Source organism: Oncorhynchus keta, chromosome 9 (genome assembly GCF_023373465.1).
Source record: "Oncorhynchus keta strain PuntledgeMale-10-30-2019 chromosome 9, Oket_V2, whole genome shotgun sequence".
NCBI lineage: Eukaryota > Metazoa > Chordata > Actinopteri > Salmoniformes > Salmonidae > Oncorhynchus > Oncorhynchus keta.
Genome location: NC_068429.1, coordinates 28615889 through 28637839, shown reverse-complemented (window position 1 = coordinate 28637839; position 21951 = coordinate 28615889). Strand labels below are relative to the sequence as shown.

The 21951-nt window shown below is 43.8% G+C and overlaps 1 protein-coding gene across 9 annotated transcripts in view; it reads right to left on the bottom strand.

Moving 5' to 3' along the window:
• The window catches only part of LOC118388078 (voltage-dependent N-type calcium channel subunit alpha-1B-like), a 233316-nt gene that overhangs the window by 75216 nt on the left and 136149 nt on the right, over positions 1-21951 (bottom strand). For 6 of the 9 annotated variants that reach the window (XM_052525624.1, XM_052525626.1, XM_052525629.1 and 3 more), the window contains 6 exons: positions 14085-14188; positions 12314-12429; positions 11147-11236; positions 2922-3011; positions 1368-1586; positions 1094-1206 (listed from right to left, as the gene is read on the bottom strand). In XM_052525624.1, coding sequence (XP_052381584.1) covers positions 1094-1206; positions 1368-1586; positions 2922-3011; positions 11147-11236; positions 12314-12429; positions 14085-14188 — 732 coding nt within the window. The remainder of the gene's footprint in view (positions 1-1093; positions 1207-1367; positions 1587-2921; positions 3012-11146; positions 11237-12313; positions 12430-14084; positions 14189-21951) is intronic. The other 3 variants (XM_052525625.1, XM_052525627.1, XM_052525628.1) reach the window with 3 other exon arrangements.

The window sequence follows — 21951 nt, the reverse complement described above, 5'->3', positions numbered from 1 at the left end:
TTTGCTTCGATCCTGACTAGTCTCCCAGTCCCTGCTGCTGAAAAACATCCACACAGCATGCTGCTGCCACCACCATGCTTCACCATAGGGATTGTGCCAGGTTCCCTTCAGAAGTGATGCTTGGCATTCAGGCCAAAGAGTTCAATCTTGGTTTCATCAGAGAATCTTGTTTCTCATGGTCTGAGAGTCTTTAGGTGCCTTTTGGCAAACTCCAAGCGGGCTGTCATGTGCCTTTTACAGAGGAGTGTCTTCCGTCTGGCTACTCTACCATAAAGTCCTGATTGGTGGAGTGCTGTGGAGATGGTAGTCCTTCTGGAAGGTCCTCCTATCTCCACAGAGGAACTCTGGAGCTCTGTCAGAGTGACCATCGGGTCCTTGGTCACCTCCCTGACCAAGGTCACCTCCCTGTCTCGGACCTCAAGGCTTGGTTTTTTGATCAACTGTCAACATTATACAGACAGGTACACCCTTTCCAAATCATGTACAATCAATTGAATTTACCACAGGTGGACTCCAATCAAGTTGTAGAACCATCAAGGATAATCCATGGAAACAGGATGCACCTGAGCTCAATTTCGAGTCTCATAGCAAAGGGTCTGAATACTTATGTCAATAAGTTATGTTTTTTGTTTTTAATACATTTGCAATAAAAATTAAGAACCTGTTTTTAATGGGGTATTATGGGGTATTGTGTGTAGATTGCTGATGATTTTTATTTATTTCATCAATTTTAGCATAAGGCTGTAACGTAACAAAATGTGGTAAAAGTCAAGGGTTCTAAATACTTTTTAGCATACATTTGATCCCAAGCAACTTACAGTCATGAGTGCATTCATTTTATGTATGGGTGGTCCGGAGAATCAAACTCACTATCCTGGCATTACAAGCACCATGCTCTACCAACTGAGCTACAGAGGACCAATCAATTCAATCAATTGATTCAATTCAACATTTAACATCAAACAATTCAACATTTAATTATCATATAAAAAATGTATCCAGTTGCCATGTAAGTCAAATTAAGTAAGCATCTGTATCTGAGACAGATTAATTAGCTCTTAAAGGTATTGCACAGCCATTTATGGTGACTTACACTAAAGTCGAAGCAGTTGAAAGAGGAATGGAAGTAGTTCCTGGCTCCCAGGCCGTACATCTTCAGGCTCATCTCAGACAGGAACAGACCCAGGAACACAAACTCTGCCAGGTCTGGGGTTCCAGGGGGATGGAGAACCATCAATGACTAAATGCATCAGATACTAATAATCATCCATTTGATTGTGAATGTGTGTGTATTTGTGCATGTGTGTGTAGGCATCTGTGTGTGTGCACGTGCCTGGTGTGCATACACGTGTGTGTGTGTGACTTACAGAGGGCAGTGGTGAGCCACTCAGGCTGGTCGTAGTGGACGATGGCCACACACAGGGTGTTGAGGCCCACCAGACATAGTACTACCCAGTAGAAGCTCTGGGCTTTGACCATGCGACGGATGAAGAAACGTATTCTCCTCTCCTTGCGGCGGAAGTAGGACGAGCTCTCCAGCTTACTGCTCTTCACGCTGGCTCGGCCAAACGGAGAGCCTGGGGGGGCTAGGGAAAGTAGGGAAGTCAGCACAGAAAGGTGTATCATGCCATACATCACGTCACATTCCCTAAAGGGATTTACTGTTCATCATTATCAAGTCATCATCCGCAAGTCTAGGGTGATTTGAACATTATATTACATGTTCTAATAGTTTAGAAACAAAACTATTGGCATCCAGCATTATGTCTGTATTTCTGAATCTGAGGGGGAACAGTATAAGTATAAGAGTATTGAGGCTACTTCAGGCTGTAATCAACCGCACTAGAAGCTCCATATTTAGACTCTCACGCTACATTCCACCTGAATAAATCCAAGCTTCTTTGCTAATTGAAAGACCTTCACGACTAAGACTAAAATGGATAAGACGCAAATGACTAAGGCAAAAATGTATCCTCAATTCTCACTTTCCACTCTGAAAATGTGCAATTTTTTGGAATTAAAAGGTTATGTAATCTGCCTCAATGAGAGTGAAATTGTATCTTTAGTCTAGAACAGGAAAAATGTAGATATAAGATTTGACTGTGTAAAGGCTGTATCCCCATGACATTCATTTAGATGTAAAACAGCCACTGGAGGTTATCAGGAGAGGAATCCAGCTGGTGCTTTTAATGTGAATGCACTAAATCATTTCAATTATCATGGTTAGGAGGTCATGGTCATGGTTATTTCCCCCAAAGACAAGCAATTACAGATGTTTTCTGTGAAACAAACTCAATTTCATTCATATTAAAACTCTAATTCCATTATCTTGGAGTTATAGTTATAGTTTGTTTATAATAAGAACATTTAATGAACCTAACCTCTGGGTGACTGTGTAAAGCCTGCATCCCCATGACACTTTTACCTTTAGGTATGTGTGTATTATGTGTATTGTTGTGAATTGTTAGATATTACGGCACTGTTGGAGCTAGAAACACAAGCATTTCACTACACCCGCTAAACATGTGTATGTGACCAATACAATTTGATTTGATACAAAGAATTAGTAAAACAAGCAAAACCTCTGACTATGATACTGTGAGTAGAGTTTCCTTGTACAACAAGTGTTGTTATTTGTTTTTACATACCAGAGACAACAGTTAAGTACATCGAGGCATTAAAAAGATGCATGAGAATAGGAAAACATTTTAATAGGCCAAAGGTCACCAGAGAGGGAACATGACACATTTTCCCAATAGCTTAGATAAGGTACAAGCTGTGAGGACAAGCTCAAGGACTTATCTAAAAGGTCAGTGTTAGCCAAAGGTTGATTTAGTCAGTTAAGGTCAAATGTGAAAGTTGGGGTCAGTCAGACAGTTGACTGGTCAGTCAGATAGGAGTACAGGACGGTTGAGTCTTACCAACAGAGGACATGTCAGTGAAGTGATCGTCTCCCTCCTCAGCACCAATCAGGTCATTCTTACTCTTCTTTACCTTGCCTCGTTTCAACACTGCACACACACAGCACAGCAGAGAGGCAGGAATAAGGATATGTACACACACATGGACATTTACATACACACATATGTATGTGCTGCCAAGCGCATGCACGCACACACGCACACACCCACCATACCCCTCCCCCATATGCTAATTGGATGCAATGAATAGTGGGCATCAATCAAATTCTTCATTCACCGATTCTAGCTTCCGCTTCAAGTCAGCCTTGAAATGAAAAACTGCAGTGCATGAATGTGATCGTCACATGACCATCAATGTCACAAAAGCTCTGCTCAGAGGCAAAATGTGCTCTGCTTTTGTTCTCTATGAATGAGGATCGGAGCAACATCTTAATTCTCTGGAGAGTTATGAGTAAATGGTGAAATAGAGAGAACCGATAAGGTGTTTAATAGAACGACAGACAGATTGACAACGCTCCAGCGTTTGGATCTTTACCTATAAATCTGTCCTTTAATTTCTCTCCTTCCCTTCCAGCAACTGTATCTTTGCTCGGTCAGCAATGTTTGGCATTTGCACAATGCAGTCACCTGCACTCCATGCAGCAAGTAGCCTAGTGGTTAGAGCATGGTTCCTGTGACCGAACGATTGCTAGTTCAACTCCCAAAGCTGACAAGGAGAATCTGTCGATGTGCCCTTGATGGCATTTGAACAAGATATTCATCGAGGGGACAGGACATCGGATTCAGGGACAACCAGAGGGGGACGGATATGTCTCTTCATCAACAAACTGGTGTTCTGACTCTAGCGATAGTCTCGACCTATTGTTCACCCGTCTTGGAATACCTGATGGTCAAATGCCAACCATTCTACCTCCCGAGATAGTTTTCCTCTGATATCGTAACTGCTGTATACATTCCACCTCAGGAAAACAACAAAAAGCTGGCACTTGACGAACTGTACGAGGCTATAAACATGCAGGAAACCATGCACCCAAAGCTTGCTTTTCTTGATGCAAATAATATAATTCCGCATCACTAAAACAAGTGATGCCCAACTTCTAACAACAATTCTCCTTTGCCACTCGGGGTAATAAAGTCCTGGACCACTTTTACTCACAAGCAAGCACACGAGGCCCTCCCTGGTCCCCCTTCGGCAAATCTGACAACGACTCTATACTCCTGCTTCCCCTTTATAGACAAAAGCTCAAAACAGGAGGTAAACAGGACGCGCTCCATTGAAAAATGGTTGTCCGAATAGATGGCAATGCTACAGGACTGCTTTGCTAGCGCTGACAGGAACATGTTCCGGGACTCCACCGATAGCGTTGTCGATCTAACCACCCTCGTCACCGGCTTCATCATGAAATGCTTTGCCAAAATTGGCCCCACAGTGAAGGTTGGATGCTTCTCCAATCAAAAGTCCTGGATTCCCTCCGAAGTGTGTCAATGATGGTGAATTGACTGACTTCCAAATACTTAGTATACGTTTTTCAAGATGAGTGATGAGAAAAGAATTGTCCAATAATTGTGCATTGAGTATCTCACTACAGCCCCATATGCCATGTCTTGAAATATGCAGAGAGACAGATTAAATGTAAGTTTACATTGTAATCATTCTGACAGCCAACTTTTTAGGTCTGCCCACAACTTCTGGACTATATAGCATTCCCAGAAAGCATGGATTATTGAGGCATTATTAGTTGTACACTTGAGACATGACTCTGCCATTGTGCTGTAGAATTTGTGAATATTTTCTTTATTTTTACTATTTTCTACATTGTAGAACAATAGTGAAGACATCAAAACAATGAAATAACATATATGGATTCATGTAGTAACCAAAAAATACATTTTATATTGAGAGTATTCAAAATAGCCACCCTTTGCCTTGATGCCAGCTTTGCACACTCTTGGCATTCTCTCAACCAGCTTCATGACGTAGTCACCTGGAACTCATTTCAATTAACAGGTGTGCAAAGGTAAAAGTTAATTTGTGGAATTCCTGTCCTTCTTAATGCATTTCAGCCAATCAGTTGTGCTGTGACAAGGTAGGGGTGGTATACAGAAGATAGCCCTATTTAGTAAAATACCAAGTCCATATTATGGCAAGAACAGCTCAAATAAGCAAATAAAAAAATGACAGTCCATCATTACTTTAAGACATGAAGGTCAGTCTATGCGGAAAACTAAAATAATCAAATCAAAATGCATTGGTCACATACAAGCGATTAGCAGATATTATTGCTGGTGTAGCAAAATGCTTGTGCTTCTAGCTCCGACAGAGCAGTAATTACTAACAAGTAATATCTAAGAAATTACACAACATATACCCAATACACACAAATCTAAGTAGGAATGAATTAAGACTACATAAATATAGACGATCGATGTCAGAGCGAACGGACTACGATACAGTAGAATAGTATAGAAAACAGTATATACAGTTGAAGTCGGAAGTTTACATACACTTAGGTTGGAGTCATTAAAACTCGTTTTTCATCCAATCCACGAGATTCTTCTTAACAAACTATAGTTTTGGCAAGTCGGTTAGGACATCTACTTTGTGCATGGCACAAGTAATTTTTTCAACAATTGTATACAGACAGATTATTTAACTCACTGTATCACAATTCCAGTGGGTCAGAAGATTACATACACTAAGTTGACTGTGCCTTTAAATAGCTTGGAAAATTTCAGAAAATTATGTCATGGCTTTAGAAGCTTCTGAAAGTCTAATTGACATCATTTGAGTCAATTGGAGGTGTACCTGTGGATGTATTTCAAGACCTACCTTCAAACTCAGTGCTTCTTTGCTTGATATCATTAGAAAATAAAAAGAAATCAGCCAAGACCACAGAAAAAAAATTGTAGACCTCCACAAGCCTGGTTCATCCTTGGGAGCAATTTCCAAATGCCTGAAGAAACCGCGTTCATCTGTACAAACAATAGTACGCAAGTATAAACACCATGGGATCACGCAGCCGTCATACCGCTCAGGAAGGAGACGCGTTCTGTCTTCTAGAGATGAATGTACTTTGGTGAGAAAAGTGCAGAACAACAGCAAAGGACCTTGTGAAAATGCTGGAGGAAACCGGTACAAGAGTATCTATACCCACGGTAAAACGAGTCCTATATCGACAGAACCTGAAAGGCCGCTCAGCAAGGAAGAAGCCACGGCTCCAAAACCACCATGAAAAAGCTAGACTACGGTTTGCAACTGCACATGCGGACAAAGATCGTACTTTTTGGAGAAATGTCCTCTGGTCTGATGAAACAAAAATAGAACTGTTTGGCCATAATGACCATCATTATGATTGAAGGAAATAGGGGGGTGCTTGCAAGCTGAAGAACACCATCCCAACCGTGAAGCACGGGGGTGGCAGCATCATGTTGTGGGGGTGCTTTGCTGCAGGAGGGACTGGTGCACTTCACAAAATAGATCAAATCATGAGGATGGAAAAGTATGTGGATATATTGGAGCAACATCTCAAGACATCAGTCAGGAAGTTAAATCTTGGTCACAAATGGGTATTCAAAATGGACAATGACCCCATGCATACTGCCAAAGTTGGACAACAAAGTCAAGGTATTGGAATGGCCATAACAAATACCTGACCTCAATCCTATAGAGAATTTGTGGGCAGAACTGAAAAAGCGTGTTCAAGTAAGAAGGCCTACAAACCTGACTCAGTTACACCAGCTCTGTCAGGAAGAATGGGACAAAATTCACCCACCATGTTGTGGGAAGCTTGTGGAATGCTACCCAAAATGGTTGACTAAAGTTAAACAATTTAAAAGCAATGCTACCAAATACTAATTGAGTATGTAAACTTCTGACAAACGGGGAATGTGATGAAAGAAATAAAAGCTGAAAACAATCACTATCTCAACTATTATTGTGACATTTCACATTCTTAAAATAAAGTGTGATCCTAACTGACCTAAGACAGGGAATTTAAATGTATTTGGCTAAGGTGTATGCAAACTTCCGACATCAACTGTACATATCATACATACATATCATAGATGAGTAATGCCAGATATGTAAACATTATTAAGTGACTAAGATACCATATAATAGTATAAATACAGTATAGATGAGATGAGTGATGTGTGATATGTAAATATGATTAAAATGACTAGTGTTCCATTCCTTAAAGTAGCCAGTGATTTCTAGTCTGTACCTATAGGCAGCAGCCTCTAATGTGCTAGTGATGGCTGTTTAACAGTCTGATGGCCTTGAGATAGAAGCTGTTTTTCAGTCTCTCAGTCCCAGCTTTGATGCACCTGTACTGACCTCACCTTCTGGATGATAACGGGATAAATAGGCAGTGGCTCGGGAGGTTGATGTCTTTTGTTTTTTGGCCTTCCTGTGACATCGGGTGCTATAGGTGTCCTGGAGGGCGGGTAGTTTGCCCCCGGTAATGCGTTGGGCAGACCGCACCACCCTCTGGAGAGCCTTATGGTTGCGGGTGGTGCAGTTGCCGTACCAGGCGGTGATACAGCCCGACAGGATGCTTTCAATTGTTCATCTGTAAAAATGTGTGAGGGTTTTAGGTGACAAGCCAAATTTCTTTAGTCTCATGAGGTTGAAGAGGCTCTGTTTGTTGCACCTTCTTCATCACATTGTCTGTGTGGGAGGTCCATTTCAGTTTGTCAGTGATGTGTACACCAAGGAACTTGAAACTTTCCACCTTCTCCACTGTGGTCCCATTGATGTAGATAGTCTACTGTCTCCTTACCTCCACGATCATCTCCTTCGTTTTGTTGACGTTGAGTGGGATTGTTTTCCAGGCACCACACTCCCAGAGCCCTCACCTCCCTGTAGCCTGTCTCGTCATTTTTGGTAATCAAGCCTACTACTGTTGTCTCATCTGCAAACTTAATGATTGTGTTGGAGGCGTTCATGGCCATGCAGTCATGGGTGAACAGGGAGTAGAGGAGGGGGCTGAGCACATACCCTTGTGGTGCCCCAGTGTTAAGGATCAGCGGAGTGGAGGTGATGCTTCCTACCTTCACCACCTGGGGACGGCCCGTCAGGATGTCCAGATGGGAGAGGGCAGTGTGCAGAGTGATGGCAATTGCATCGTCTGTGGATCTATTGGCCTGTAAGCAAATTTAAGTGGGTTTAGGGTGGTAGGCAAGTTAGAGGTGATATGAACCTTGACTAGTCTCTCAAAGCACTTCATGGTACCAGAGGTGAGTGCTACGGGGCGATATTCATTAACTTCAGTTACCTTTGCCTTCTTGGATACAGGAACAATGGTGGCCATCTTGAAGCATGTAGGGACAGCAGACTGGGATAGGGAGAGATTGAATATGCCCGTAAACACACCAGCCAGCTGGTCTGCGCATGCTCTGAGGACGCGACTTCTGATGCAGTCAAAGCCGGCAGCCTTGCGAGGTTTAACATGTTTAAATGTTTTACTCACGTCGGCCACAGAGAAGGAGAGCCCACAGTCCTTGGCAGCAGGCCGCGTCGGTGTAGTGTTATTCTCAAAGCATGCAAAGAATGTGTTTAGCCTGTCCGGAAGCAAGACATCGGTCTCGGCGACTTGGCTGGTTTTCCTTTTGTAGTCCGTTTTTGTTTGTAGTCCCTGCCACATACGTCTCGTGTCTGAGCCGTTGAATTGAGACTCCACTTTCTCTCTATACTGATGTTTATCTTGTTTGATTGCCTTGCGGGGTGAATAACTACACTGTTTACATTCTGCCATATTACCAGTCGCCTTGCCATTGTTAAATGCGATTCAGTTTCAGTTTCGCGCGAATGCTACCATCTATCCACAGTTTCTGGTTAGGGTAGGTTTTAATAGACCCAGTGGGTACTACATTTCCTACACACTTCCTTATGAACTCAGTCACCGTATATGTCTAAATTATTTTCGCATTATTTTCTCAAGGATATGTGGTTTCCAGTTTGCATAATGTCCAGTGAAGTTTGTAGAGGGACAATGACACAAAACACACCTTCAGGCTGTGTAAGGGCTATTTGACCAAGAAGGAGAGTAATGGAGTGCTGCATCAGATGACCTGGTCTCCAAAATCACCTGACCTCAACCCAATTGAGATGGCTTGGGATGAGTTGGACTGCAGAGTGAAAGAAAAGCAGCCAACAAGTGCTCAGCATATGTGGGAACTCCTTCATGACTGTTGGAAAATCATTCCACATGAAGCTGGTTGAGAGAATGCCAAGAGTGTACAAAGCTGTCAAAGGCAAAGGGTAACTTTGAAGAACCTAAAATAAATATATATTTACATTTGTTTAACACTTTTTTGATTTGTTTAACATGACATGTTTCCATATCTGTTCTTGCATAGTTTTGAATGTGTCCAAACTTTTGACTGGTACTGTATATATTACCACTAGTATATTACTAGTATACAAAACCCTTCTGGCTGGCGTTAAGGCGGTGCTAGTGTCAAACGCACATTATTTTGCAAATTTGCCATGTAAAAACAGGTACACTGGCATTTTCCAGCCCTAACGTCAGGTTCTGCAATTTACCTGTCTAATATTAGCTCGCTTGCACTCAGATGGGCGAGGTGGAAACATTACATATCTACTTCATATACTCCAGTATTCCTGCACATTGTAAACACATTTAAACGTTTCTTATTTCTCATGTTTTCTTTATTATATAAATGTGTTATTTTATGAATTATACTATTTTGACATTGATTACTGCCTGTTGTGTAGATCTTGCAAGTTGAGCATTTGACTGTACTTGTGCATGTGTCAATAGAACTTGAACCTGCCATTCAATATCCCTTGGCCACGTCGACATTTTCAACTTTAACAATATTATTCAGTGGCATAATAATCTGCATCATGTAATTAAGTTATTAAACAAAGGAAGATGTAGACAAAATACGTAGACCAGCCATCAGTTCTGTCATCTAACCTGAGAAATGTGGGTGAGTGTGTAGATTTGTGCTTGTGTGTTTGTGTGTGCGCGTATGTATCGTACATCCCTGATCCAATTAAGTCATCTCTCTAAATACCCCTATTTAACCCTGGCTCCCACACCAGACCTAATTGGCTGAGAGTATGGACATAACACAACATGCGGCTGCAGGGGGCGGGGGGGGAGTAACAGCTGGGACATGACTGGACTCCAGATGGAGCAGGAAGAACCGTCCACGTCGGAGAGAAGAGGAAAGAGAAAGAGAAGAGAGAGGAGGGGGAGTGAGAGAGAAGGGGAGAGGGAGAAAGAAGAGGGAAGGAGAGAAGAGGACAGAGAAAGAGAAGAGAGAGGAGGGGGAGTGAGAGAGAAGGGGAGAGGGAGAAAGAAGAGGGAAGGAGAGAAGAGAGAGAGGTGAAGAGAGAGGAGGGGGAGTGAGAGAGAAGGGGAGAGGGAGAAAGAAGAGGGAAGGAGAGAAGAGGACAGAGAAAGAGAAGAGAGAGGAGGGGGAGTGAGAGAGAAGGGGAAAGGGAGAAAGAAGAGGGAAGGAGAGAAGAGGACAGAGAAAGAGAAGAGAGAGGAGGGGGAGTGAGAGAGAAGGGGAAAGGGAGAAAGAAGAGGGAAGGAGAGAAGAGAGAGAGGTGAAGAGAGAGGAGGGGGAGTGAGAGAGAAGGGGAAAGGGAGAAAGAAGAGGGAAGGAGAGAAGAGAGAGAGGTGAAGAGAGAGGAGGGGGAGTGAGAGAGAAGGGGAAAGGGAGAAAGAAGAGGGAAGGAGAGAAGAGAGGTGAAGAGAGAGAGAGGGGGTAGTGATAGAGAACAAGAAGATAACTGCCCACAACAGAGAAGAGGAAAAAAGAAGAGAGGGCAAGAAGAGTGGAGTGAAGGGGAAAGTTTAAGAAATAAAGGATAGAAATAGAGGGCGAGAAAGACCGAATAGAGAGAGAGAATGAGACCAGCATCTCATTACAGCAGTCTCTCTGGATCTTAGTAATCACTCATTGATACTCTATCACATTGTAATAGTGTATTAATCCCTATAACCCAGGTGAAAGAGAACCAGACCACATTCATGGAACCCTGAATATGGCATGAATCAAATTGAGCGATTTATATACCACAGAATGACATGGTGCAAAATAGTCTGAATCTGAAAATGGGCGATGCGAATTCATGAAAATGGTGAAGAGTATCTAACTGTGCCTGTTTTACCATAAGGTACCATGGTAGTCCAGTAGGTTACCATGGTAAAGGCCACAGCGTGGACCTCTAGCCCTCTTTTCACCTGGGAGGTTATGTTTCCTCTTGTACCACGCACCGTCCAGAGGGGACTTTTCCTCCGCGTTCTCATCCTCCTCCTCCAGCAGCACCTCCTCTGGAACAGGAGAGGACAGGGTTATATACCACGTCACACACACACACATACTCACACACACACATACTCACATGCTCACACTCACACTCACACAGACACACACACAAACTGTACACTCTTAGGTTTTTCTGCTGTCCCCATGAGAAAACCCTTTGGGTTTTTCTTTGAAAGAGGTTCTACATGGAACCAAAAAATAGTTCTACCTGGAACAACAGGGTTTTACCTGGAACCAAAAATGGTTCTTCAAAGGGTTTTACTATGGCGACAGTCAAATAAGCCTTTTAGGTTCTAGGTAGGGCCCTTTTTTCTAAGACTCTACATACCCATGTACAGTGCATACACATCACCATCATTTAAAGTAACAACGCACACATGCCTTGCAAAAGTATTCAGACCCCTTGGATTCCTTCACATCATTTTATTGTGTTACAAAGTGGGATTAAAACGGTAGTCCCATAGGGTTGTGAACAATCGTCCCAGCGTCATCCAGGTTAGGGGAGGGTTGGGTCGTTACTTGGCTCATCGCGCTCTAGCGACTACTCGTAGCGGGCCGGGTGCCTGTAGGCTGACCTCGGTCGGCAGTTGAATGTTGTTTCCTCCGAAACATTGGTGTAGCTGGCTTCCGTGTTAAGAAGCGAAGTTTGGCGGGTTTGGAGCATGACTCGACCTTCGCCTCCCGAGCCCATTGGGGAGTTATAGCGATGAGACAAGATCGAAATTGGGGAGAAAAAGGGGGCTTTTTATATTTTTTATAATCATAAAGAAGTGTATAACTAAAAAAAAAGCATAAGTATTCAGCCCCTTAGTTTAGTCAAGACTAAATTAGTTCAGGAGTAAAATTTGGCTTCACAAATCATCTAACGAGTTACATTATTTTTAAATGACAAACTCTTTCTCTGTCCCCATATCTGAAATGTCACTCAATATACACTAAAAACCTGTTTTCGCTTTGTCATTATGGGGTATTGTATGTAGATTGATGAGGGAAATGTTTTAATCCATTATAGAATAAGGCTGTAATGTAACAAAATGTGGAAAACACACACACGGATTAGAAAAAGTGGAGGTGAGCCTGACCTGCCTTGCATATCCACTCCAGGTATCCTGTCAGCTCTCTCTCTATCTGCTGCTGTCTGCGCAGCTTTAGAAAGTCCTGCCTCTTCTCCACACGCTCTCTTTCTTTGGCAAACTCCCTGTGAACACACACACACACACATATGGACACACACACATGGACCCACACACTTTAAACTCCTACTGGAATATACAGGTTCATTTCTATGGCATTTCAGCCTCTGTGTGTGTTCCACTCTTCCTCTCCTCTCTGGGAGGAATGGATCATGAAAGTGCTCTTTGAAGGGCCAAACTCAGAGAGAAACAGACATGGATGAATGTCTTCTTCCCTGTTTCTCTCTCTCTTTAGTCTATTTTAATATGAGATGCATTATTCACCCACGCACAAACACACAGGCATACAATGTCTCCGATCAGCCCTACAAGGAGACATCCTGTTAAGAGTAACGTAGTATGGCTACATGTTTCTGGTCAGGTGCTATGTTTACATTTTCTGGGAAGCCTAATCTCCTACTCAGTGAATGGCTAGCTCTCCTCTGTTTTGTGTTTTGTGTGTGTGTGTGCATTGTGTGTGCGTGCGTCCTCCATATCTTCTGTCCTTCCTGAACCCAAAGGCATGCTTCCCATCTGAAACAATTTGGAACAGTTTGTGCATATATTATGATGTCATTTTGTGACGCTTTTGTCCGTTTTGGTCTTCGGGGGGGTTTTCGGCTGTTCGTACAAATCCCCAAATTCCTGAGGCAAGCCGAAATTCGGAGAGAAATACTGCACCAAACAGCTTAGTTAGATGTAAAATTGTGCAACTAAGATCTAATTTATTCTCAGTATTTTTGGTTACAGCGTCTCAAGATGGACAAAGAGTACTATTGCTGCTTTTTCTTGTTTTTCAAGCGAAGGTGTTTTAAGGGAGTATGCGAGCACACTCGTTCGGCTAGGCGCAGGCCAAACCAAAGTATGCGGACGCCTTTAGCCTCAAGCTCCACGGCCATCTTGTAGAGCCTCCCTTCTCACATTCCACAGCTTACCACAATAGAAACTCAGCCATCACTCCAGTGGTTGAGCTAACAAAGAGATGGCACTGAGAAGACGGTATCACTTTTGGGTAACATAAAATTATACTGATGATACCGCATTCATTTTGAATTCCTCCAACTGGCAGGAAATGCATCTCAACTGAAATGACACTGAAAACAGCTAAAATTAGTCATCTCCCACTCTCCTTCTCTCCCTCCCTCCCCCGACTTGCTCTCTTTAACCCCCCCTCTCTCTCTCTCTCTCTCTCTTCTCACTCTCTCGCTCTCTCTCCTGTGTTTTAAAATGGCCAGGTCTTTAATCTTAATTGTGTCCCTTGCTCTTCTCTTTGAACTCAGTGGTGTCGGTCTCATTGTCTCTGACAGTGAGAAACACTCCTCTACACATACTGGGTCCGTCTCAACAGGGCTCATTCCATATACATTGTCATTAGTCTAGAAAAAACTGGGTTCCTATGGGGAAGCAGAACCTTATCTGGGCCTAAGGAAAGAGTTGGTGTGTGTGCATGTGTGAGTGCATGCATAGGTGTGTGCGTGTGAGCATATTTAAAGAACTTTGTAACCCTTTTATCTGTGAGCTGACCTCATCCACACCATACCTTTACAGTGGGAGACAGGGCTACGTCCGTCCGTCCGTCCGTCCGTCCGTCCGTCCGTCCGTCCGTCCGTCCGTCCGTGTGTGTGTGTGTGTGTGTGTGTGTGTGTGTGTGTGTGTGTGTATATATATATGTCAGACTTACCCTGATAAGACACCCAGGACTAAGTTGAGCATGAAGAAGGATCCGATGATGATCAGGGGGATGAAGTAGAGCCAGTTCCAGGTGTTCCCCGAGGCATCGTTAGCCTGCACGCACGCACACACGCATGCATGCACGCACAATCACACACACACACAGAGTGGGAAAGAAAGACAAAGAAAAAGGTGTATGAGTATTACGTATCCTCTTAATGTTTGCAGTTGGTCAATGTACAACATCTGACATGTTTGCTGTACTTGCTTGTACACAAAAACGTCAATATACACTACTTAACACTAAAATAAATGTCTTCTTACCGGTAAACACACTCCCACACAGTCAGTCAACCAACCACCAAATCAGATCCACCAGGTACCATGTGCAGAACAGAGAGACCTTGGGGCTTCTATCACTGTATAACAACCGTGTAATAGAACCCCAAACTACTGTTTCTAAACAGCCAATTGGAAAGAATTGTGGAAAGCCAAACTAGCCTGACAAGCCAATCCCCTGCTGGGAGAGACACAGGCTGAGGTCTGGCCTATATAATGGTCTGGAGCTGTCTGCCTGCCTGTCTACAGTGGCTTGCGAAAGTATTCACCACCTGTGGCATTTTTTTCTATTTTATTGACTCACAACCTGGAAATAAAATTGATTTTTACACAACATGCCTACCACTTTTTAGATGCAAAATATTTTTTCTTGTGAAACAAACAAGAAATAAGACAAAAAAACCAGAAAACTTGAGCGTGCATAACTATCCCCCCCCCCCAAAGTCAATACTTTGTAGAGCCACCTTTTGCAGCTATTACAGCTGCAAGTCTCTTGGGGTATGTCTCTATCAGCATGACACATCTAGCCACTGGGATTTTTGCCCATTCTTCAAGGCAAAAACTGCTCCAGCTCCTTCAAGTTGGATGGGTTCCCCTGGTGTACAGCAATCTTTAAGTCATACCACAGATTCTCAATTGGTCTGAGGTCTGGGCCATTCCAAGACATTTAAATGTTTCCCCTTAAACCATTCGAGTGAAGCTTTAGCAGTATGCTTAGGGTCATTGTCCTGCTGGAAGGTGAACCTCCGTCCCAGTCTCAAATCTCTGGAAGACCGAAGAATTTCCCTGTATTTAGCTCCATCCATAATTCCTTCAATTCTGACTAGTTTCCCAGTCTCTGCCGATGAAAAACATCCCCACAGCAATCTAACTAATTATGTGAAGGAAATCGGTTGCACCAGATCTTATTTAGGGGCTTCATATCAAAGGGTGTTAATACATGCACGCACCACTTTACAGTTTTACATTTTTTATAATTGTTTGAAACAAGTCATTTGGACTATTTTGTGTATGTCCATTACATGAAATCCAAATAAAAATGCATTTAAATTACAGGTTGTAAAGCAACAAAATAGGAAAAACGCCAAGGGTGATGAATATTTCTGCAAGGCACTGTATCAGCCTGTCGGCCTGACTAGTTTCCCAGTACACTCTGAGGAAAAAGGGTTCCAAATGGGTTCCTTGGTTTTCCCCATAGAACAAAGATTTTTGGTTGCAGGTAGAACTCTGGTTCTACCTGCAACCAAAAATAGTTCTTTAAAGGGTTCTCCTATGGGGACAGTCACACCTTTTTTTCTGTACTCATAGTTACAGTGGGGAGAACAAGTATTTGATACAATGCCAATTATGCAGGTTTTCCTACTTACAAAGCATGTAGAGGTCTGTATTTTTTTTGATTGAGTGTGTGGACAGGTGTCTTTTATACAGGTAATGAGTGGAGAACAGGAGGGCTTCTTAAAGAAAAACTAACAGGTCTGTGAGAGCTGGAATTCTTACTGTTTGGTAGGTGATCAAATACTTATGCAATACTCATGCAATAAAATGCAAATTCATTACTTAAAAATCATACAATGTGATTTTATGGATTTTTGTTTTAGATTCCATCTCTCACGGTTGAAGTGAGCGTATGATTAAAAAAAATACAGTCCTCTACATGCTTTGTAAGTAGGAAAACCTGCAAAATCGGCAGTGTATCAAATACTTGTTCTCCCCACTGTAACGTTACACACTTCTCTTATTCCATGTTGATTTATATTCACGTTATTATTGTCACGTGCACAAGTACAGTGAACTGTCTTTCTTGCTTACTCTTTCCCAACAATGCAGTTATCAATATCAGTAATACTATAAAAAATGTATTTTTAAAAAGTAAAGTGGAACAAAGACATGAGAAAAGATAGTGTGTGTGCTAATGTGTGTGTGTGTGTGTGCATAGAGACATGTACTGTGTGCATGTACTGTATCTGCAAGAACCTGTCATTTGAACTACCCATGAGCTCTCCATGAAAAAACTGCATCATCATTTTTTCGATGTGCATCCCAAATGACACCCAATTCACAATATAAAAAGTGGTCCCTAATGTCGAACACTATATTGGGAAGACAGTGTGCCATTCGGGACAAGGCCTCAGACTGTGATTGTGGCAGAGAATATTAATAATGCAGTGGGTAGCCTGTAGCATTTATTTTGGCCTGAAATATGATTATACAGGCGTTATTATCAATCACTCCAGTTTAAGTGCCCTCTCTACCCTCCTAAAACTTCCTGGATAAATCTTACTCTCCAGAGTTGGCCATAGGGTGAGGATTCCATTGTTTAGATAAGACCTACACTAAGACCTCTTGACCAATGGCTTGTACAGGGCAATTAAGGGAAGGTGGCAGGGGGAAGATACTGGCTTAACAAGGGTAATTAACAGCTCAGTCATTAACCCATAGGGACCTGGTTTGTCACCTAATCAGAACACATTCATGTATGCTAACGATCAATAGTGCAGTAACAGATGCAGTAACAGATAAAGGTGTGAGACCTATAGTGAATACACTACATGGCCAAAAGTATGTGGACCCCTGCTCGGCGACTACCTCATTCCAAAACCGTGGGCATTAATATGGACTCGGTCACTCCTTTGCTGCCATAACAGCCCCTATAACTATTCTGGAAAGGCTTTCCACTAGATGTTTATGCAGGGACTTGATACCATTCAGCCACAAGAGCATTAGTGAGCTTGGGCACTGATGTTGGGAGATTAGGTCTGGCTCGCAGTCGACGTTCCAATTCATTCCAAAGGTGTTCGATGGGGTTGAGGTCAGGGCTCTGTGCAGGCCAGTCAAGTTCTTCCACACTGATCTCGACTAACCATTTCTGTATGGACCTCGCTTTCCCGTCACTGAAACTAAGAGGCTCACACCTGAGAACGAGTATACACTGCTCCAGAGTCCAATGACGCCGAGCTTTACACCATTCCAGCCGATGCTTGGCATTGCGCATGGTGATCTTAGGCTCGTGTGCGGCTGCTTGGCCATGGAAACCCATTTCAACAGTTCTTGTGCTGACGTTGCTTCCAGGGGCTGTTTAGAAATCGGTAGTGTTGCAATGTACAGACAATTTTTACGTGCCGACCTCTTCAGCACTCAGTGGTCTCGTTTTGTGAACTTGTGTGACCTACCATCTCATGGTTGAGCCGGTGTTGCCCCTAGACGTTTCTAATCAAAATCAAGGCTGTACCAGGCTGTGATACAGCCCGACAGGATGCTCTCGATTGATGCTCTCGCATCTGTAAAAGTGCGTCAGGTGTTTGGGTGACAAGCCACATTTCTTCAGCCTCCTGAGGTTGAAGAGGCGGTGTTGCACCTTCTTCACCACCCTGTCTGAGTGGGTGGACCATTTCAGTTTGTCTGTGATGTGCACGCAGAGGAACTTTTAAAGACTCCACTGCTGTCCTTTCGATGTGGATAGTGGGGTACTCCTTCTGCTGTTTCCGGAAGTCCACAATCATCTCCTTTGTTTTGTTGACGTGGAGTAAGAGGTTGTTTTCCTGACACCCCACTCCGGGTGCCCTCACCTCCTGCCTGTAGGCTGTCTTGTCGTTGTTGGTAATCAAGCCCACGACTGTTGTCTCGTCTGCAAACTTGATTATTGAGTTGCAGGCATGCACAGCCACGCAGTTGTGGGTGAACAGGGACTACAGGAGGGGGCTGAGCATGTGCCCTTGTGGGCCCCCAGTATTGAGGATCAGCGAAGTGGAGATGTTGTTTCCTACCTTCACCACCTGGGGGTGGTGGCCCATCAGAAAGTCCAGGACCCAATTACACAGGGCGGAGTTGAGACTCAGGGCCTCCAGCTTGCTGATGAGCTTGGCGGGTACTATGGTGTTGAATGCTGAGCTGTAGTCAATGAACAGCATTCTTACATAGGTATTCCTCTTGTTCAGATGGGATAGGGCAGTGTGCAGAGAGATGGCGATTGTATCGTCTGTGGACCTGTTGGCGCGGCATGCAAACTGAAGTGGGTCTAGGGTGGCCGATAAGGTGGAGGTGATATGATCCTTGACTTGTCTGTCAAAGCACTTCATGATGACTTCATGATGTGCAGTAGTCATTTAGTTCAGTTACCTTTGCCTTCTTGGGTACTGGAACAATAGTGGCCATGTTGAAGCATGTGGGGACAGGAGACTGGGATAGGGAGCGATTTAATATGTCCGTAAACACATCAGTCAGCTTGTCTGCGCATGCTCTGAGGACGTGGCTGGTGATACCGTCTGGGCCAGCAGCCTTGCGAGGGTTAAAATGTTTAAATGTTTTACTCACGTCGGCCACGTCGCAAGAGAGGGGGTTGGGGGGGGGGGGTCGCAGTCTTTGTTAGTGGGCCTACTGACATTGTATTATCCTCAAAGAAGGCAAAGAAGGTGTTTAGTTTGTCTAGAAGTGTGACGTCAGTGTCCGTGACTGGTTTTCTTTTTGTGGTCCGTGATTTCCAGTAGACCTTGCCACATACATCTCGTGTCTGATTCGTTAAATTGCGACTCCACTTTGTCCCTGTACCAACATTTTTTTTGTTTGATTGCCTTGCGGAGGGAATATCTTCACTATTAATATTCAGGCATATTCCCAAACCTCTTTCCATGGTTAAATGCGGTCCATCACGGTTTCTGGTTAGGGTAGGTTTTAATAGTCACAGTGGGTACAACATCTCCAATGTACTTCTTTATAAACTCAGTCACTGAGTCAGCGTATAGATTGATGTTATCCTGAGGCTGACCGGAACATATCCCAGTCCGCGTGATCAAAACAATCTTGAAGCGTGGATTCCGATTGGTTAGACCAGCGTTGAATGGTTCTAGTCACTGGTACATCCTGTTTGAGTTTCTGTATATAAGACAGTAAGAGCAAGATGGCGTCGTAGTCGGATTTGCCTAAGGGAGGGCGGGGGAGGGCTTTGTTTGCATCGCAGAAGTTAGAGTAGCAGTGATCGAGTGTATTACACCCGTGCATTGTGCAATCAATATGCTGATAGAATTTAGGTAGCCTTGTTCTCAAATTTGCTTTGTTACAATCCCCAGCTACAATAACTGCAGCCTCAGGATATATGGTTTCCAGTTTAAATAGACGTGTTGTTGCTTACCCATACCACCTCGGGGTGGCCCATCAGGAAGTCTATGATCCAGAGGGAGGTGTTTAGTCCCAAGGTGATGAGCTTTGTGGGAGCTAAGGTGTTGAACACTAAGCTGTAGTCAATGAACAGGATCCTCACATATGTGTTTCTTTTGTCCAGGTGGGAAAGGGCAGTGTGGAGTGCGGTTGAGATTGCGTCATCGGTGAATGATGTTGGGGAGGTGTGCGAATTGGAGTGGATCTAGGGTATCCGGGAGGATGCTGCTGATGTGTGCCATGACCAGCCTTTCAAAGCACTTCATGGCTATCGACGTGAGTGCTACGGGGCAATAATCATTTGGGCAGGTTACCTTCGTCTCCTTGGACACAGGGACTATGTTGGTCTGCTTGAAACATGTAGGTATTATAGACTTGGTCAGGGAGAGGCTGAAGACACTTGCCTGTTGGTCTCCTCAAATGTTTTGAGTACACGTCCTGGTAATTCGTTTGGCCCTGTGGCATTGTGACTGATAACTGTTTAAAGGTCTTGCTCACATTGGCTACCGAGATCGCTATCACACAGTCGTCCAGAACAGCTGGCACTCTAGTGCATGCCTCAGTGTTGCTTGCCTCGAAGCGAGCATAAAAGGCATTTAGCTCATCTGGTAGGCACGCGTCACTGGGCAGCTAGTGTCTGAGTTTCCCTTTGTAGTCTGTAATAGTTTTCAAGCCAAGCCACATCTTTCAAGCCCAGCCACCAATTACAACATTTTCCGTCAAGACAAAAATGCTAAATGGGGTGGAATTGCAATCTACTGTAGATATAGCCTGCAGAGTTCTGTCATACTATCCAGGTCAACACCCAAACAGTTCGAGCTTCTACTTTTAAAGATCCACCTCTCCAGAAAAAAAATCCCTCACTGTTGCCTCTTGTTATAGACCGCCCTCAGCTACCAGCTGTACCCTGTACACCATATGTGAATTGTTTGCCCCATCTACCAGGTACAACCCCATATCCGTAAACATTGGCACCCTCATAGATATCATCCTGACTAACTTGCCCTCTAAATACACCTCTGCTGTCTTCAATCAGGATCTCAGCGATCATAGCCTGGATCCGTGGTCAAACGACCACCCACCATCACTGTCAAACGCTCCCTAAAACACTTCTGCGAGCGGGCCTTTCTAATCGACCTGGCCCGGGTATCCTGGAAGGATATTCACCTCATCCCGTCAGTAGAGGATGCCTTCTTATTCTTTAAAAGTGCGTTCCTCACTTAAATAAGCATGCCCCATTCAAGAAATGTGGAACGAAGAACAGATATAGCCCTTGGTTCATGCCAGACTTGACAGCCCTTGACCAGCACAAAAACACCCTGTAGCGTACTGCACCAGCTTCGAATAGTCCCCGCGATATGAAACTTTTCAGGGAAGTCAGGAACCAATACACACAGTCAGTTAGGAAAGCAAAGGCTAGCTTTTTGAAAAACAAATTTGCATCCTGCAGCACTAATTCCAAAAAGTTTATGGACACTAAAGTACATGGAGAATAGGAGCACCTTCTCACAGCTGCCCATTGCACTGATACTAGGAAACACTGTCACCACTGATATATCCACGATAATTGAGAATTTCAATAAGCATTTCTCTACAGCTGTCCATGCTGTCCATGCTTTCCAACTGGCTACCCCAACCCCGGCTAACAGCTCTGCACCCCCCGCAGCAACTGGCCAAAGCCCCCACCACCACCCAAATACAGACAGCTGATGTTCTGAAAGAGGTAAAAAATCTGGACCCCTGCAAATCAGCCGGGCTAGACAATCTGGACCCTTTCTTCCTAAAATGATCCGCCGCCATTGTTGCAACCGCTATTACTAGTCTGTTCAACCTCTCTTTCGTATTGTCTGAGCTTCTTAAAGATTGGAAAGCGGCTGCGGTCATCCCCCTCTTCAAACAAAACAAAGCCTCCTTCACTCATGGTGCCAAACATACCCTTGTAAAACTGACAATCCTACCGATCCTTGACTTCAGCGATATCATTTACAAAATTGCCTCCAACACTCTACTCAGCTAATTGGATGTAGTCTATCACAGAGCCATCCATTTTGTCACCAAAGCCTCATATACTACCCACCACTGCGACCTGTATGCTCTCGTTGGCTGGCCCTCACTACAAATTCATCACAAAACCCCCCTGGCTCCAGGTCATCTATAAGTCTTTGCTAGGTAAAGCTCCACCTTATCTCAGCTCACTGGTCACCATGGTCAGCACGCGCTCCAATCAGGTATATTTCACTGGTCATCCCCAAAGCCAACACCTCCTTTGGCCGCCTTTCCTTCCAGTTATCTGCTGCCAATGACTGGAACAAATTGCAAAAATCATTGAAGTCGTATACATATCTCCCTCATTAACTTTAAGCGTCAGCTGTCAGAACAGCTTACCG